Genomic DNA, 20,410 nt, shown 5'->3' on the forward strand with positions numbered 1-20,410 from the left:
CAATGCACCTCATGCACAGCCACCACCCATCTGTCCATGGAGGCTAGCGTGTTATGATGCTGAACAGGTTTCAGCAGAGCTTCCAGACTAAGATGGACTGGGAAAATAGGCCTGATGATCTACCTCTAAAATGGATCACAATGGTCTGATCTTTAACTGATCATGGAGATGGCACAGGACCAGGCAGTATTTTATTCCGTGAGTTGGGGGCCTGCTCAATGGCAGCTAACAACACATATCCTAGGAAAAATTCTAGTAGAAAAAAATGTATAGCCTTATCCATTGTGATAATAACGATACAAAGCTTGATTTTCAAAGGTAAAATTCTTTTTTGTTTTCACATTCCCTGTCATTCAGTTTGGAATGTAAATGTATGACAAATTGCCATAAAGGAGGTGGCCAATATCACTTTGCTTATGTTAAAATCGGCCAGTCGGCATCTTCCTGTATCTCCAAACATATTCCCCAGTATGTGTTTCCCAAAATTCAGTCATGTATCCTACCAAGACATTCTTTTCAGACTCATTCTCCAGTTAGTGTCTGCTTATGGCTTCAACTGTAATTGCACCATCAAAAGGTGCAATTGTGATCTGTCCTAACAGCATAGACAGGAAGCTTTAGGAAAGAGAACGCTATGATCTACAAACCTCCATCAAAATGGGCAAAAATGATATTCATGAATGGTTCTCTGGTGTTCGATAAATCAGAAAGAGACCACGCCTTCTTTCATCAGCAACCCTGAAATTTGCCATGATTTGTAAGCTAATGTGGATGGCACATTCACCAGCACCACAGGCTCTTCTTCAACCCATGCCCCGACCCTTTATCTGCAGAGATGAGCTGGCTCCCAGGGGCCAGGTCTTTCAGCTTCAGAGGTATCACGTGATTTGGCACACAGCAGGCTGAGGAAAGTCTCGTGATGCCAGTTAGGTCACTGGGCTACATTGCCATGCCCTCACAGAAAGTACCAGGTTATCCCCAACCCATTGGGCATGATCCAGTTGCTCTTTGAAGCAGGGGCGCTCCCTGCTTCTCAAGGTAGGAACACTTCCCAGCACGCTTCTCTCTCTCCAGAGGTGAAAACCAAGGACTGATTGTCACTGGCCTCTTGTTCACCAATTCTTCCACAATGGATGCACATGTTAATAAATATTAGATGCTCAGACTGAATGGGAAAGGCTTATTGGCAGCAACGTAAGGAATCTAACCTTCAAAATATTTATTCTGCTAATTCAAAATACCTGCTCAAATTTTAATTCAATAAAATGTGTCAAGCAAGAGCTAGACTTCAGCTACCTTCAGAGCTCCCACTAGTGGGGAAAAGAGGCTAATGCAAGAAACTCCGCAGCCGGAAACCAACGCCCTGGAGAGCTCAGATACATTTTGTCTTACTTGTGTTGATAGGTAGCTGAAGAGCCTTTCAGTAATTGGATGGAAGCAGGAAAGGATCTGTAAGAAGAAATTTTAGTGCTGCTTGAATCTAAGCCTAACAGTCATTTCTGGAACTCCATTCTTCACAGGCAGTTATCCCTCACTTTTCTCTCAGTTTGGGTCCTCAGCCCTGATGTAAAAAATAATATTTAAGTGCAAAGAAATTCCCCAAGAAACAAATACTCAGACTGGTAAGAAGGCTACTAAGAGTTAGAACTGGAGCCTCAAGCAGATCCTTTGCAAAGCTCGGTGTTAAAAGGCGAAGTGAAGGCTACTGTCCCACTCAGCAGAAAAAGGAATGACAAGAATAGAGACTGAGGTGCCTGTACTGCCATCTTGGGTGTGATCTTCCAGTTGCCATCAAGTCTACTCCGACTCATGTCGACCCAGTTTGTGTCAGAGTAGAACCGTGCTCCACAGGGGTTTCAATGACTGATTTTTCTACAGTAGATCGCCAGGCTTTTCTTCTGTGACACGTCTGGGTGGACGAAAACCTCCAAACTTTTCAGCTAGCAGCCAAGCACATTAACCTTTTGCACCACCCAGGGACTCCATGGATGTAACAGGGAGTGCGATTTACTCCAAATCAGAGCTGCAGAAAGGAAGTCTCACAAGCACTCAGCACTTACACACACACACACACACACTTTCATTAACTTCCCATGATAATGCCACCCCATGGAGGTAACCCCAAGACTAAAATCCTAGGTTTTGTTTCTGTCCCTAAACTCTACTTATTGGTTGGTTGGGGGGATGGGGAGAAAGAGGGAGGCTTGGTTTAACCAGATTATAAGGAACATAGTACCAAATGTAAAGAAAACCTTACAAATTACTGACCAGGGTTGGAGGAAGACTTTTTTTCCCTCTCACTCTAAAAATTGACACACTGAAACAGTCACAATTCTACCCAAAGCTCAGTTTTAGTATTACCAAACCTAAACTCAGAGAAGGCTCTGCTCCTGAAGTGTCACTCCTGACACCTAGAGAAATACAATGTCATTCAGTCAGCAGACTTAAGAGATATGGGGGTTTTCAGTATATGAAGAAATAACATTGTGGATCATAACAGTAGTTTCATTCCCCCTCCCACCCCCACCTTCTCAAAAGCACTTTGCTGATAATCACATTAATCCTTGTAATTTCCATGACAATAGACCCAGATCAGTGTTTTGTGAGTAAGGATGGGTGGGTAGGGCAAGATCTCCTTGGGATCGTGGGAAAAAGTAACTGCAGAGTTCTGAACCCTGAGTTGGCTGTGGAGAGGGCAGCAACTCCAAGTTACTTGAAAGGGGTGCCTTGCCTCCTTTCTATTTGGGGCACCTCTCCCAGCGTATCTCTCTTCTCTCTCCACCCCGCCCCCCTCACCAAGAAGATAAACTGTAGGCTTTTAAAGGAATTTGGAAAGTGACATACATCATAGCCAGTGGTTGGAGTCCCAAGAATGTGGCAGAGAATCAAGAAATAAAAAAGCTTAAGAAATTTTGGATGTGATTATAAAGTTTTTGTTAGCCGCCATCGAGTCAGCCCCCGACTCATGGTGACCTCGTGTACAATGGAACGAAACACTGCCTGGTGTAATCCATAGAGTTTTCATTGGCTGATACTCAGAAGTAGATGGCCAGGTCTTTCTTCCTAGTCTTAGTCTGGAAGCTCCGCGGAAACCTGTTCAGCAACGTAGCAACTCGCAAACCTCCCTTGACAGGTGGTAGCTGCCCATGAGGTGCATTGACCAGGAATCAAACCCAGCTCTCCCACATACAAGTCAAGAATTCTACCATAATTTTAAAAAGCCACTCATTGAATTTTAGTCACATGCCTTATTTTATATCAAAATACCTGTCAGCAAATTTGATACTCCTCCCTATACACCTACATCATCTCAAAATGACTTCACAGTTAAAACAAAAACAATCTTTGCTCAAAGGATGATAACCCATAGCCCATTGCCATCAAGTTAATTCCAACTCATATGGGTGCCAATAACACTATTCAGAGAGGTATTTCAGAGGTTCCTCAATTATTTCAACCAAAGAAGTTCCAATGACTCCCTGGGCATAGGCAGCATCTTTGGAAAAAGGACATCACTAAAAGAATGGCACGAGTCCCTGGGTGGCAAACAGTTAACAGGCTCAGCTGCTAACTGGTTGGAGGTTTGAACCCACCCAGGGGTGCCTCTGAAGAAAGACCTGGTGATCTACTTCCAAAGAATCGGCCATTGAAAACTATATGGAACATAGTTCTTACTCTGACATACACGGGGTCGCCATGAGTCTGAACTGACTCCACAGCAACTGGTTAGGTCATTTAGGTTTAAAAAAATGGTAACCCTTCTACAAGGAATCAGACTCATTTGGAGGCAAAAGTTCAGTTTGTTAGTAGGGGTGCGGTTTCTCTTTGGGAGGGAGGATGGGATTTGTTTTATAGAAGGGGTGCAGAGGACAATAACAGAAATCTCTATGGTTACAATGGGTATAGTGTTCATTTTTCAGAGACATCGGTTTTCTGCTATCACACTGAATGGGCTAGATTCAACTTGGAAAATTCTGGACTTTATTTAGTTGGGGCACAGGTAAGTGAACGATCTTCAGTTGTAACGTAAAGCTACCGTTGACAATAAGGTAAGATATTTGCAGGAGGTTTACATACACATTATTCTCAAGGAAGATGTCCTGCTGGTCCTAATTTTCATTACTCCATTCCCTTTGGAATTAAGTGTTCTATACCTCTTTGTGGAGCCCTGGTGGCATAGTGGTCAAGCGTTCGGCCGCTAACCAAAAGGTTAGCAGTTCGAATCCACCAGCTGCTCCTTGGAAACACTATGGGGCAGTTCTACACTGTCCTAAAGGGTCGCTATGAGTTGGAATCAACTCGACAGCAAGGGGTTTGGCGCCCTGGTGGCACAGTAGTTATGAGCTTGGCTGCTAATCGAAAGGTCAGCAGTTCGAATCCAGCAGCCACTCCTTGGAAACCCTATGGGACAGTTCAACTCTGTCCTATAGGTTGCTATGAGTTGGACTCAACTCAACTGCAACAGATTTTTTTTTTTAATGGGTTGTAAATAGAAGTATTATGTATGTTGGATTCCAACTGTTGGGAGATAATTTTCCATGGGTCTCTTGCATTTCTGCGCCCCTTGGGAGCAGAGACACTGACAGCTTTTGTTCCAGACTATCTTCTCAAGGATGTCTGGATAGCAAAAGGCCTTAAAAAACAGAGACAATGCCTCCCTCCCAGGCAGAGGGCAGATTTGTTTGCTGCCCAGAACAATAAAGGCTGGGCATGTTTGTTTGCAGACCCTTTAAAAGATTAGGTTTCCTAGGCTTGGGGTTCCTCAGCTATGGTGCAAACCCACTGTATGTACAGCAACCAGCCGGGCTGCTCCCACACCTGTTCCCCCATGGAACTTTGGGGAACAGATAAGTACAGCTCACATGCCCTGCTGTGCCTCCAACCTGGGAGTCTCCTGTTTTCTGCCAACATCCATGACACTGTGGCAGGTTAACTTGTTAGCTTGCATGAAGAGTAAAAATCTCAAAGATTTCACAGCTCTTAACACCACCACCCATCCAAAAAAATTCAAACTTTGTAGAATAAAAAGATTTCTGCATCTTACCTGACTGCCCACCTCTCTCAAGCAATTCAAGTAAAATGAATAAATATGAATTGTCTTCTAGAGTTTGTTGCAAAGGGTCTTCATTCTTCCAGCCAGAAAACCTATAAGTAAACTTAATCTATTAAAGGACACATGTAAGAAAGATAAAGGTTAGGGTGGAATACAAAGGATTAAAGGGGAAGAAGGTAATCCTAGAAGGTGGAGATAGAAATGCATTACATAGCATTTCTTTAATCTAGGTTCTTAGTCCCACAAAAGGGCACTCATATTTATTGCTTTTCATAGGTATTGTACCTTCAAAGTAAACCATTCTTTTGCTGAAGAAAATTACAGCCCTGTCGCCCTCTACTGGAGCCAGGCTGGAAACTACAGGGAAATAGTTGAAGTTGCTCTTTATGGAATCAGCTCCCACCTATGTGGTGTCCATTGCTGCCATTGTCCAGTGTAAACCTTGGGTGTTCAGAAAGGTAAGAGGAGCACAACTCCCTTTGCAAACCCAGCCTAACAGTTCAATGCTGAACACAGGGCAGTGCTTTCTTAAGTGCTCAAAAGACAGTGGAGTCCTTTCCACACTGATCTATAATTTATGGCAGCCACTGACTGCAGGGACCACTAACAGCTGCAGCCCTTGCGTAAAGTGCCAGCAAGTCACCACCAGCACCTCTGCCCTCACGGGCCCACTCCCTTCCACGTCAACAGCTACTCAGGGCAGCTGCTTAGAACCTTCCCCTATTTATCAACCCGTCCACCAAACCTACTTGGCTCTATCTCAAAAAGAATCACTTTCCTCCTGGGAACTATTGTAGGGCTAGACACAGTAAACACCAACAGTTTCAATCCCAACAAAGCACACCACTTTGTGATCTCAATATCACAAAGCACTGGTGTCCAAATATTTTGATCACACACCCAAATCAGAAAAAATATATATAATGCACCAATAAATGTATTTATTTATAAATTATACGTGTACAATTGTACAATATATTATGTACATTATAAAACACACAAAAATAGAAATTTAAAAGGATGCGATTAAATACAAATAACCTTTTTAACATTCTCCCAGTGGATTGATCATCTGTGTACACCTGGGATATATACACCCCTGCCTGAAGCCGCTGCCCTAAAGTGTGTTGATGATTACTATATTTGGATTTTTAGCTCAGGTTACAGAAAAATGTACAAGGTCACAGCATTTTTTTTTCCTTTCAGTTTTATCAAATAGCCCTAGCATCAAGTTTATATGTGTGACGATGCCTGATGCTAACGCCTTGAGACATACTTGAACTAATCACTACACAGCTGGTAAATGTCACATCACGGTTCACTGATAGTTGTTACACTTTAAGGCAGACTAAACGGGATTTCATGGAGTTGAGGCAGAATATTTGGGGAAAACATGCTTTAAAGAAACATTTAAAAACAAAGGATGAGGACTGGCGTATTAAAAAAAAAAAAAAAAAGCCAACAAATTAAATAGCTAGCACCTAAAGAAAAAAAAAAGATAATTCCTCTGTCTACAGTGGAAAGACAAAAGGCATTCCAAACAATGACCATTAGCTAAGGCAAATGGTTTAAATGGATTGCCATATCTTCCTGCCCTAATACCACAGTGAGTCCTTACAAACACGAACTCTTTTTTATAGCCCCAGTATCCAAGCAGAGCCAGGCACATAGAAACTCAGTATGTGATGAATGATGAACAACTCCTCAAAAAACATCCAAGGTGCTGAATTACGTTTGAAATAAGAATTTTGACTCAAGAAAACTCCAGTATCTGGTTTTGATTAGCTGAAGCAAATAACTAGATAAATGTGGCCAGAGAGCCTCCTTACATTCCTCAAACACACCCCTTTTCCATTTCTACATCAGTCCTTTGGTACCCACCCCCTCTACATCTACCCGCAGCCTGAGCCTCCCCCACTCAGGGGGCTTGCCCTTCTCCACCCTCAGTGCAAGCTGGGAGCAGTAAAGTGGAGTACAAGGTATTTATGATTCTATACATAGGGCCTTATTCAATGTGCTCCTTAATTTTTTAAAAAAATACACAAAAATTTAAAAGAAAGGACACAAACATATGACTGAGATTGAGATATACATGTGGAAAACACGCTGCAGCCTCAATCATCAAGTTTTAGAATAGTCAAGTTTAGAACTACTGTACTTTCAATTGTGGTAACTAAGTCTCCTTATGGAAAACTATTTTTTGTCTTAATAGGTACTTCACCAATTTAAAGAGGTAAAAATATTACACAACTTAAGTAACTTAATTTCGTAAACAGCCAGTTTCACTTTGTATACACACAATGAGTGTTTTTAACTATATGCTTGCTCATCCCTCCTGTTGACAAAATTTCAGTTTCTTAATGAGAACAAAACTGAAACTTCCCTCAGTAAGAGTTCCCATTAGATTAAAAGCAAACCAGGGTAAATTATTACATCTCATTCCGGAGAAAGAAAGAAGGGATGCAGAGTTCAATGACTTGCTAGAGAGATGAGAACCATAAACTGAGGGCTCAGTCCTTCCCTTAACGCAATATGGAAGAGGTACGTAAAATACTCATTAGAGGACAATTTATTTTACTTGGTTGGGAGTACACACACACCCTACCAAGGGCAAAGGACACCAGGATTGGCAGAGGTAGCAATTTTCTAACGTCTAGGTAATACTGTTTTTTAAGCACTGTGGTGAGTTTATTATGTTGTGAAGTCATCCTTTCCAGTGAGTCTTAAAAACCAAAAGTAGTCAGTTGCTTGGAGGAACTTGTAAAGCCTCTTTGAAACAAAATACCCACTGAGAAAAGAAATACTCTTCTTGAAAAGTACCTATCAAGAAAACTAGGAATCATGTGTACTACACATTGTTTAAGGGAAATTTTTAACACTTTGCTTGACTTTATGCCACAGATGTGTTTTCTCTGACCTCTCACTTCACTTGGCGCAACAAGGCTGCCTCTCTTTCACCATACTTATGTGACCAGCAGATGCCTCGATGTACACTGCAGCTTCACAGCAAAAACTTGCCTCTAAAATTAAACCCATCCTCTCCTTGTAAAATGAAGCAAATGAAACAAATCCTCAGTGACACAGCCTCCTGCTTGCCAAGAAAGGGTTTCACTCACAACTTTAAAAAGAAAAGCAAGTGATCTCAAGTTTCCAGTGAAAGAACTGCTTTGACCATTTGATAGGAATTACTGCATCCTAAATTTAGAACCAAAAAGCTATTCATGTTTTGGTAATTTTTTTTTTCCCCCAGAGGATTTCTCATGTTTTGGTAATTTTCAAATTTTGTTTCCAATTACTGCAGTGACAAAATACCAATGGTTATTTTGCACGTAAATTATCAACATTTTATGTAAACAAGGTCACAAATTAGTATCCCAACAGTACTTTGGCCTATGGAGATTCTGATAGGAGGGGATTATCACAATCAGTCCTATAATATTACTTATGCTTCCTCACTATCTAGCAATAAAAATATTCACCTTGCCTCAATGATTCATCATGTACACATTTCTACTCTTTAGAAACACTATCCTTCCAGGTTGCACTGTGGTTAGTGGACTCCTTCCCCCTTGTAGGTTTTTCAGTGCTATACAGAAACAGCAGTCACTCTAGCAGTAATATACAAGGTTACTAAATTTTTAGTTGAAAAATAAAAGAATGAATTGCCCTATTTAAGTCCTTTCTCTGGGAGTAAAAAGACACACACCATTACAAACATAAAATGAGTCAAACTTCTATTTTATTGACAGGAGTCCAAAATGAATACAAAAAACGCCTCCTTTGCATGTTCTGTTTCCCTTAAAAGGCTTCTGATTGAGTCAGGTAGATTAAAAGCTAAGAATGTATTTCAGCTTTTATAGTGAATCTTTTTAAAAAGGTTTAATAACATAAGTCACCAACATTCAGAGAACACATAGTCCTATAATCATTTTTAGACCAACAGCCTATCAAAAGAATTAGACCCTGCACTGGTCTGCTAAAATAGAGGCTTAAAAATGTTTTAAGCCATTTTTATAATCTGTGTGATAACTCTGGGCAATTAAGAAAAGGAAAATACCAAAATGTAGCCCTCTATGTTATGTGGAATGTGAGAGAATACCAACTTATGACCGAGATAGGTAAAAATAAAAGGTTTAAAGCCATGGATGGAGCTGTTATAAACATTCTTGTATCACTGCAAATGTCAGTAAATGAATAATAGAGCTTATCAAGAGGTTGAAAACTTGAGCAGATATTACTTAAAACTCAACTGTGGTGTTTATCATACTTTACTGTTTGCTAAAACTAAAGCTGAATGAAGAGAAGTTGCTTCTTTATAAATTGTTTTTCATGTACCTTTACTTTTACTGGGACCATAAACTGATCAGATAATACATAGCCCACACTTCTGGATGGTTATAACAAAGGATTTATTATCGTTTGCAGATGAAATAAATGCACCATCCCATACTTGAAAGGCTTTAATAAGCCTTAAGCATTTTTCAGGTTGTACCAAGGCACCACCACCGCCTAGTTATATTATGCATCCATTTCTAATTTCTAGTGAAGAAACTAATACCTTCCTCAACATCAGTTCTGCACTGCTTCTGGTTTATTATACACTTCCAAAACAGCAAAAATTTGCAAATATGTGCAAATATTGTGGTCCATTCATAGTATGCTTAGTCATCATCTTCCTCTTCCTCTTCCTCTTCCTCAAAGCTATCTTCAAAGCCCTCGCTGTCCTCCTGGTCTTCATCTCCCTCTATTGCTGTATCCCACTGTGGGTGATTTTCTGGCACAGGTTTAGCCTCATGAACTTCCAACTATAAAGAAGGATTAAATTTAGGCATCAGAAATTTGGGGAGGAATAATGGAAGAAATACCTGGTAAATAAAAGGTTTTCTTTGACCACAATTACAAAGACATAGATTTTATGGATGCAACTCTAATACATTCATTTGGAATAGACATTGCACCCCAGAAATGTAGCAGGTAAATATACTAACATGTAAATGTAGTTAAATTTCTAATACAGTTTGATATTTAGATTTTATAGAAGTTATGCTATTTAAGAATATACTGTGGCACAGAAGCATTAATTACTGTGATTACTGAGCAAGAACACTGTGTGATATCTTTTGCTGAGGGAAGAAAAACTCAAGTGGAACTTTCAGAGAGATATGCACCCTCCAGATCCATGAAGTAAAACTCTATAGCCAGAAATGAACAGAAATGTCATATCCTCATGGGAAAAAAAAGAGGCTTGCGTTTACTGGCTCCCTTTACTCTGTCCAGGACTCCAGTATATAGTGCAACAAGACTTTAGCTCAATCTTTGCAGCATATTAAAAAAAACATGCTCTGCAGCATAACTGAAAAATTCACTGATATGAAAAGTTCAAGGTAAAATAGTAAATACTGATGGGTATGTGCTACAAATGACAAGAATGTGTATGTGCTAACATAAAAAAAACAAATTAATTCCAGAAATTAATAAATATTCCAATAGAATCTGTAGGAAAAATACATGTGCTTTTCTAAAGCAAACAGAATTCATTTGCTGAGACCCTGTAAACTTACAGCATATTACAGCACATTAAAATATATTATTTAAGTAATTTCTATTCCAAGGCTCTAAATCACTACACTCCTTAAACTCTAACTCAAAAGCTTAAGTTTATTATTAAAAGAGTAGCCCATCAAGTGTGTCCTTTATAAAATATTAAATGATCTCTTTTTTCCTTCTCCTATTACTCTACGTTTCAAAACTAGAGATGCTTCCCTAGTATACTTGATGTCGAATTGATTCCGACTCACAGCAACCTTACAGAACTGCCCCATAAGGTTTCCAAGGAGCAGCTGGTGGATTTGAACTGCTGACCTTTCCAGGGCTCCAAAGTACAGTAAGCACTTATTCAAATAGACAATCATATTTATTGAAGAGTCTCTATTCTTACCTTCAATGGCTTAATCTGATCCAAACCCATATAGGAGTCTGATCTCAGAAACACCGTATACTGATAATTTCCAGGCTTGCCTGGTGCAGGGAACTTCAATTCTACCTAGAAGATAAAATCAGCACTTGATCTATATTTTAAGGAAACAAAAGGAGAAAATAATAGCTCACTCCTAAAATTCTAAGACCAAATTATTTAATAGCTAGGTGTTTAATGAGATGATATAGGGAGTCCTAATAAATGTTACAAAAGTCATAACCCTCCCCTCAAAAAAAAAATCGAAGTATATAAAAGTCTAAATAAATGAAACATTGCAATTAATAAACAGTAGACTTCACAAGACAGAAGATAATTCTTGCTAAATTTTCTTATTTCTAGGATAAGCCCAATGCCTTAAAAGGTCAAGAAGGTATTTTATCTCCCATCAAATCATAAACTTCAAATATAAAGAGTAACAAACTCTTAGGAGATTCCTCTTGATAGAATCTCACTTGGACAAAGGAAGAACAGATGTAGAAAAATGACATGTGGATGGTTCTGGTGACCTGCCTCCAATCTCCAAATTCAGATTTTGTAGTGAAGATTATATATTAATATATGACATTAAAAAAAAAACTAGAAGAAATCATGGGAAAATCTTTTTTAAAAAAATAATCTCATAGTTTGGCCTTTCTAATTATGACACAAAACCTAGAAGCCATAAAAGATTACTAAACCACACTACATAAAATAGACAAGTGAATATTTATACTTCTGACTTGTTAAAGCCACCATAATAATAGTAAAATAAATTGGAGAGAAATATTTGCAACTTGCATCACAAAGGGCTGATTTCCTAATACGAGAACATTTGTCTACAAACTGACAAAAAAGAACAATGGTCAAGTACAGACAGAAAAAGAAATACAACTCAGACACACTGAAAGATGTTCAGCTTCACTCTGAAGAGAAATATAAAATTAAAACTACACTGAATACGACTAGCACAGTAAAAAATTGATTCAGGTAAGAATGTATGCTAACATGAATAGGTTAAGACTACTGGAGAACAGGATATTCACAGTGCTCAAATATCATCCCACAGATTAGAGAGGAAAAATATCTTTACAATATATAAAAGCCTTAACTAAATGATCAACCTTAACATCACCAGTGTAGGACAAACTGATAACATGTACCCCTGATGTGTTACACTAAGAAAGATTTATCACCTATGTAGTATTCTTGCCCCAATATTTAAGATAAATATAATCACGAGTACCTCAACAATGAGACAAATTCAAACTGAGGGATATTCTAATAAAATACCTTGCCTGGACTCTTCAAAAATGGCAATGACATGGAAGATTAAAAAAGAAAAGGGCCAAGGAAGTGTTCTAGACTAAAGGGACATGACAACCAATTGCAATGTATGACCCTTGACTGGATCCTGAATTTAAAAAAAATTAAAACATACATGAGTGCAATATTTGGGGAAATTTGAAGATGGACTGTATATTAGATAATAATACAACTGTTAAATTTCCTGAGTACAATAATTATATTGTGCTTATGTAGGAGAAGACCCTTGGATAGGAGACACACGCTCAAGTACTTAGAGGTATAATGTCGTAACGTCTACAAGTACCTCAAACGGTTCGGAGGAAAACTGTGTGTGTGTGTGTCTGTGTGTGTGTGTGTGTCTGTGTGTCTGTGTCTGTGTGTGTCTGTGTGTGTGTCTGTGTGTCTGTGTGTGTCTGTGTGTGTGTGTGTGTACATATATATAGAGAGAGAGAGACAAAACAAACACGGCAAAATGTTAACAATTGGTGAATCTAGGTGAAGGGTATATGGGTTCATGGTACTGTGCTTACCATTTCTCTATAGGTTTGAAAAATTTTTAAATAAAAGATCAGAAGGAGAAACTTACACTGAGAAACTATTTTTCACCCTTCTGATTAGCAATGACATTCAAATGTCTGACAACACACTAAGAGGCAACAAGTATACTTAGACATTCATTCCCTCTGTGGAGAAATACCTAGCAATATCTATCAAAACTACAGATGTACACAGCCTCTGACCTACCAATTCTATCTCTATGAATTTATCCTACAGGTATGTTTGCAATGCACAAATGACATGCCTGCTTATTCACTGCAGCAAAAGACCAGAACAACTTGGCCAATCCACTAATAGGGGAGTATTAAATAAATATTAGTACATCCACACAAAAGAATATCATGCAAATAAGGAAGTTTTTTACCTACTAACATGGAACAAATTCCAAGTTATATTACTGAGAGAAAAAGTTAAGGTGCAGAACAGAGTATATGCTACCTTTTGTGTAAAATTGGGAAAAATACACATATGTAGTTGCTTGCAATCTGTATACAATATGAAGAATACACAAAAAGTTGAAAACATTTATGGTCTCTAGGAAGGCGAACAGGTGACTGAGACAATGTGCAAGATTTTTCACTGTATGCACTTAAGCATCTTCTGAAATTTTAAACAAGGTGAATGTATTACCTATTAAAAAATATCTAAATTTTAAATAAAATGAAATTACTGTCAAAGAAATATTCTTAAGATGGCTTTAAGTGTCAAATAAATAAACAACACTAAATTTCTTCATGTTTACCACTTGATTATAAAGGGAAAAAAACACACACACACAACTTCTCTGATTAAAAATAAATGTTATATAACTATCTTGAAATCCAAAAGCCTTGGCTTTGCCCACTGAGTCCAAACAGACAGAACCATCTCCCTAGGAAAGATAACACATTTAAAAAAAAGAAGAAGAAGAAAAAACAAAACAGAAAGCAATTCCCAAGGGTAAAATATGTTCATCACAAAATATGTCATTAATAGCGGACAATGCTGTGCAACCAAAAATTCCACTGAAAAAAGTCAAAATCACCAGTTCTTAGATATTTTTCTAAGACAAATAGTATAATACCTAGCACTACTCCAGTGAGGAGAAAAATCATCAACTGTTTGCAAATTATCACTAAATTCCAGAGAGGAGGAGAAAAGGTACATGTTCTTAGGCACTAACAAGTGAAAACTCCCCAAAATACATGGAGACCAAGTCACCTACCTTTGACAAATCAATACTTTATAAATTTCCAAGAAGCCCCCCACAAAAAAATTAGAGAACAGTTATAAAATATCCTAACAAATAAAATGCAATCAACCAAATATGGGAAAGATTTTACAAAGCATCATGATGGTGAAATATTGTACATTTTTAAAAACAGAAATAATACTGTTGAGTAATTACCTCTTCGGTATCTTTTAGTGTACACACATGATATGGCATAGATATTAATGTCTGTTCCTTCCTGTCTGCAATATAAAGCCACCACCATTCTTGTTTTTCCTGGGAAGAAAAAATTAAAAGAAAAAAAAAAGAGAGAGAGACAGCATAAACAATCAGAAAGAACTGGAGAAACAGAGTTTTGGCTTGTCTTACTCTAAGGATACTATAAACATTGTTTAGTGCTACATGCCTAGCACTGACACACTATCCGATACAAAACAGTGTTCCATAAATACAGAGTAAATAAATCGTTCTTCACTGTCTGTAGATGTGCTCCCCAAAAGAACTTTGTACACAGTTTTAGGGGTTTCAATGGCCCCTTAAAACCTACTAATGGGTTTCCATATTAAAAACTCCTGATATACCTTAATTAAGTGCTAACAGATTCTAAAAAAGAAAACTATATAAACTATTAAAATATCATCTAGCAAATAATTTTAGTAATATTACCTAGTAATATGCAAAGCCAGAAAGTAGGAGTGGAGGGAACCGGAGCAGCCAAATCAGAAATCAAGACATTAAAACATTTTACTCATAAAAGAACATCTTAGATTCTAAGAGCCTATTTATATCTTTCACTGCACATGTATTAATAAGCTTAGCATTTCTAGTTTTAGTCCACGAGAGATCAGAAACAGAAAAAGAGCTGCATAAAAGAAATGCCACCAGAATACAGAATCACAACAGGGAGGAAAGACAGAACAAGAGACAAAAAACTATAGAAATAAAATAATAAATTAAAAATATATTTAGAAGGCCAAGCTGTCTGGAAGCACCAAACCTCAGTGTGCTCAGAGCCCACTGCTGGATTACAGCACGTGTCAGTAACTGTTTAGTGGTCTGTTTTGCACCCTCTGTTTAAGAATGAGGTAGGGAAGATATCTTTCCAAAATGGCTTAAAGAAAAATATTTTGGAGCTAAAAATAAACTACAGAATACTCTAAATACTCATTTAACTAAAATACTAGACTATTCTAAATTCTCAATTATCTAAATTGTTAATTTTTTTTTAACTGAAAGTAAGTTTCATAGGGACAATATGTTTTAAACCAAAATCACTGTACTTTCTATTTTATTTTAACCATTAGAGGTTAAAATTTCATTTATTATCTAATAATGCTACACCAAATGCAACCACAAGCTCTTTTGCTTACATACTTTACACTACAAAGCACTGCAACATCAATAAGGCTAACAAATAAATCATAAGTGCAGGATGATGTGAATGTGAGCAGTGCCAAACAAGAAAACTCAATTCTGTTTAAGTCTTAGATTAATCCAAGAGTTAAGACTACCACGGTGCGTATATCTGTGTATGTATGTTTGTTTACGTATTTGTGCATACACACAAGTGTATAAAAACATAATGGACTCGAAGTGGAGTATTAATACCTGGGCTTTTGAGTAGTGGTTGGCAAACTTTTCATGTAAAAGGCCAGAGAGTAATTTTGTGGGTCATACAGTCTCTGTATCAACTAGTCATCTCTGCCATCACAGCACAAAAATAGTGTGGCTGTGCTCCAATAAAACTTTATTTACAAAAACAAGCAGTGGATCAGATTTGGTCTGCAGGCTGTAATTTGCTGCCAACACTTGTTTGAGAGTCACACAGACCTGGGTTACTTCATCCAAGTCTTGGTTTCCTTCTCCGTTAACTGATGAGTGCCTACCTCAGGCAGTGTTGTGAAAATGAAATAATACAGGTAAAATACACAATAGAATGCCTAACACACTAAGTGCAATAAATGATACTTAAGATTATCAGTGAAATGAGAAACATTATTATTAAAGTGATTCTGACATTTCATTGTCTAAAACATGTATGTAGTAACATAAACAGCACTGGGATATGTTCAAGAATGTGCATTTTTTCATTCCCTCCCACTTGGAGAATGCCGTTCTCTCCTGAGCAGTTTGATTAAAATGAGAATCATTCAAGAACATTTGTTAAGAGCCTAATGAATACCAGTCAATGGCACTGCACTTGTGCCTAGGCTCTTTGATGCACATGTTGAGAAAGAGATGCTCTACCATGAGTTATGTGCACTTTATACAAAATTATTTTTATGTTTTATGAGATTCCAAACAATCTTTAACACACTAAATATAATAAATTATTTTTAATAACCTGTAAGTTAATTATTAATGTAAAACTTTAAGTAATTTAGGTGGGTAGTTCAGTAGTTAGGTAGGCACATGGAAAGTGTTATGGACTGAACTGTATCCCCCAAAACATATGCTGAAGTCCTAACTTCAAGTACCTGTGAATGTGACACTGTTTGGAAGTAGGGTTTTGCTTGTTATGTTAATGAAGGTCATGGATGGGTCCTAAACCTAATTCATTCTGAGTGGTGTCTTAAAGGGGAAAACAGACATGGAAAGACACACACAGGGAAGACACCATGTGAAGATGCAGGCAGATGAACCTACAAACCCAGGAACACCAAGAACTGCCAGTAGCTACCAGAAGCTGAAAGACACAAAGAAAAGACCTTCCCCTGGAGCCAACACCCTGAATTCAGACTGCCAGTTACTTGAGCTATGAGAAAATAAATTTCTGTTCTTTAAAGTTACCCATTTGTGGTACTTTATTATGGAGGCCCTAGGAAATTAAGATAGGATGACAGAGAGGTAATGTTAGGAAGAGCCTAAGTAAATTTTATCTGAGAAATGGTACTTTGAGATGTTCATCAAACCATGTGGATGTAGATTACATTAGAAAAAGGCAATTTCACTTTCAAAATGTTCTAAGGGAGTGAATGAATGCTTCACTTACGAACTAAGCATGGTCCAAAATGAAACTGTTATATCGGTATAAATTATGCAGCTTATAGCATCCTGTGTTACTTTTTAAATCAATTCCTGAGTGGAATTTATTCACTTGATTTCAGGATGCTTAGTGTTGGCAGACTACCTCTGCAACAGGCAAAATGCCCCTTAACAGGTGAGCTAAAGTTCAGGACATGCCAGAAGATCAGTGTGTGCATTAAGTTGGAATCCTGGGCAGATTTCTCTCCAAGTCAAAACAGTCTGTGCAGAGCCACTCATTTATTATTAGGAAAGCCACATTATTTAGTGATTTGCCATAAGTAGCCCCTAACAACTCTGGATTGACATTCTAAAGTGGAAAGCAAACTTATACATGAAATCAGCTGCCAAACATGAGTGGTGAGCAGAAGATCTGTGACAAAGCTGTGAGGCAGTCTGTGAAGCAGCTTCCCTGAATAAGGGCAACCAGTTCTTCACCTCTGCTCCACAGACAGACTCATCCTCAAAAGCAAAATGTCAAGGGAATCCCAAATTAGTCTGAAAGACAAACAACACAGCCTGTCAAAAGACTGAAAGTTGAGCAGACCATGACCACAAAGTAAACAAGGATAAGAGAACAAACAGCGTTGAAAATGATCTGTCCTGAGCTCGTAGATCAGTCACGCTCTTTGTTCTTACTGAATGTTGTTCAGCCTGAGAACACAGCTGGTTCCACAGCCATGGGCTCACCCATTTCCATGGACTGGGGCAATTATCAGGACCAGAACAAGCCTAGTGGCTCCAGGTGCCAGTATAGGACCCTTTGAGAAAACCCATGGAGAAAATTTCAGAGTTTTTTTCATCCTATTTAAAAATTGGTAGGGGTAAGGGATTCACGAAGGTCAAGCAGTCAAAGATAAAATATGCACTGCCTGAACTTCTAATGAGAAGTCATCGTTAAGTGCAACCCCCAGTAACCTGGGCACAGAAGATAAAAACACAAGAAGCCACAGAAATACTTAAAAATGAACAATCCCACATTGTCATGTATCTTTTAAAAATGAGATCTGTCAAGAATAGACCACATTTAGCATATCTGAGCTGGTTCACACCACAGAGAGCTAGGAGGCAAACAGAAATATCTGAGAAAAAAGTGAACAGAAGAAGGAAATCACTAGGAACTCACCTCAGGAAAGTAAAGACTATAAACAGGATGTGTTATCTTTGATTTGGTTTCCAGCAGAGCTCTCTCCTTTCGTTGTATACTCTGTTGTAATTCTTGCCATTCCTAGGAAAGAAAAATTAAAATATTTGAAATCAAGTATGTTTACAATCACTCTGAGGAGTTCTCATCTTCTTCTAGCTATTATTCCTGACAATGCTAACTGACTAATTAGGGTTAGAATGAGCTCAGTCCCACAAATCTGATCATTTCCCTGCTCAAAACTTGTAATTGTTTTTATAAATCAGTCTAATCCCTTTAGCATGAACTAGCCAGCCATTCATGATCTGACCCTGGCCTACTTCTCCAGTCACTTGTCACTGCTTTCCTCCTTGCACCTTTTATTCTAGTCATTTCAAACTACTTACACTTCTCTGAACTCACCAAGCTGTTTCACTCCTAAACCCTGTTTAGAAATTTTGTTTTTCCCTTTCTCTGCCTGGCAAATTCCTACTCATTATTCTTTCAAAACCAGCTAAAGCCTGAAGTCAGAACACATGTGTAAAGTCTGCCATAAATGTCCCTCTATCTAAGGACTGAGGTGATCAATCTCCTTTGTGCTATCACTACACCTTGTGTAAATGTGGACAATCTGTTATGTACTATAATGTTTATTTATAAGCCTGTTTTCCCCACTAGCCTACAAATCATTCAAGGACAGAAACAGACATTATCTACAATGTGACAGATAATAAATAAACAATTTGCTGTATTATTGGTCACCTGAAGAAATTAGTCTGTTAAACCCTACAAGTCACCTCTACTAATCCTAACCTACTCAAACAAGAATATGTTAACATGTTATCAAATGCGAGGCTGTGGAAATAATTTCTCCATAGGTTTTAATTTCCTGGCAATCAATTTAACGCCTGAAGTACAAAAAAAAAGCCAAGTCCTAGCAACTGCTAAAAACCATCCTTATTTATTTATTTATTTTCACCACTGCCAAGGATGGGTGCGTTATTTCTTTACACGTTACCTGTTTTATCCTGCACCCTTTACCTTTCCCTCTTTTTGGCCTCTCCTTTTGCCTCAGAGGTTATTCAGAGGATCCCTCTTTCTCTCCCAAACCACAAGAGTTACTTTTAGATCAATGGCCCAGTCAAAAAGAACAACACTAACAAACAAGGAAATGGCCCATCAGTTTACAGTTCCTTTGCAGTTTAAGCCTCTCTAAGGATCATTATTTGTCTAACAAACACATTCTTCTCTACAGCCCTCCCATAAGTCACATGAAACTTAATGCCATGCAGTGAGATTTTTTTTTCCTATACTCTATACCCTCACTATTCTAATAAATTCCTTAGACATACCCTCTGTCCTTAATATCTTATATATTCCTTGAAACAAAGAGGCATTATGTAAATATTTGCTTTTCCCTTAACCAACTTCTTGACATTAGGATCAACAGTAATGTTTCTTTACTCTAAATGTCACCTGGAACCTGCTACCTATTTCATAACCCACATTCCCTTATTCATGTTTCCAGAAATATCTCCAACTCTGAAAAATCCTTCAGAGACCAAACTGACTTTATTTCAGACCCAGGTCCTACTCTATCTAGCAATTTAAGAAAACTAGGATTTCTGATCTTTGTTAAAAACAATTTTCATTTATAGCTTTGACTTTTATCCCTCGAAAATATTCTTTACAAAGTAATATATTAAGAATTATCATAAAATATACTGGTATTGTTTAAGATAAGCCAACAAACAACAAAATCTAAAAATAATTGGAATTACAATTCAATTATTTAAACCCATAACGTAAGTCTTACTGCTTCATCATCTTTGTTTTGCTTTTCATCTTGCTCTCTATCAGAGTCTCTGTCACTACCATCTTCCTTTTCACTTTGGGAATCTCTATTGGTTTCTTCTTCTTCAGAATCACTGCCTTTGTCAGACACTTCTTCTTCATCTTCCTTTACTACAGCTTCCTGAAAGCAAAAAGCAACCATAAAAACTTCTAAATATCTCAGTGAGGATATATTATTCTGAGTCCCTGAAGCTAACTTACTGTGATTATAATTAAACTGGCTGAAGGTTATAATTTCACTATTCATACAGAATTTTTTTTAATTATAAAAAGTTAGTTATAAAGATGTGGGAGACTGACTGGAGATGTTAACATTTGTTTTTTGTC

At 37.8% G+C, this 20,410-nt stretch overlaps 1 protein-coding gene across 1 annotated transcript in view; it reads right to left on the reverse strand.

Annotated features, from left to right (window-relative positions):
* Window positions 1–6,496: 6,496 nt before the first annotated feature.
* The window catches only part of SEC63 (SEC63 homolog, protein translocation regulator), a 78,702-nt gene continuing 64,788 nt past the window's right edge, over window positions 6,497–20,410 (reverse strand). Inside the window, exons 17-21 of the mRNA XM_004372440.3 lie at window positions 20,046–20,204; window positions 18,233–18,334; window positions 14,260–14,358; window positions 10,992–11,096; window positions 6,497–9,858 (exon numbers count right to left, since the gene is read on the reverse strand). Of these exons, the coding sequence (XP_004372497.1) occupies window positions 9,715–9,858; window positions 10,992–11,096; window positions 14,260–14,358; window positions 18,233–18,334; window positions 20,046–20,204 (609 nt within the window). The 3' untranslated portion in view covers window positions 6,497–9,714. The remainder of the gene's footprint in view (window positions 9,859–10,991; window positions 11,097–14,259; window positions 14,359–18,232; window positions 18,335–20,045; window positions 20,205–20,410) is intronic.

This window comes from Trichechus manatus, unplaced genomic scaffold (genome assembly GCF_000243295.1).
Source record: "Trichechus manatus latirostris isolate Lorelei unplaced genomic scaffold, TriManLat1.0 scaffold00017, whole genome shotgun sequence".
Taxonomy (NCBI): Eukaryota; Metazoa; Chordata; class Mammalia; order Sirenia; family Trichechidae; genus Trichechus; species Trichechus manatus.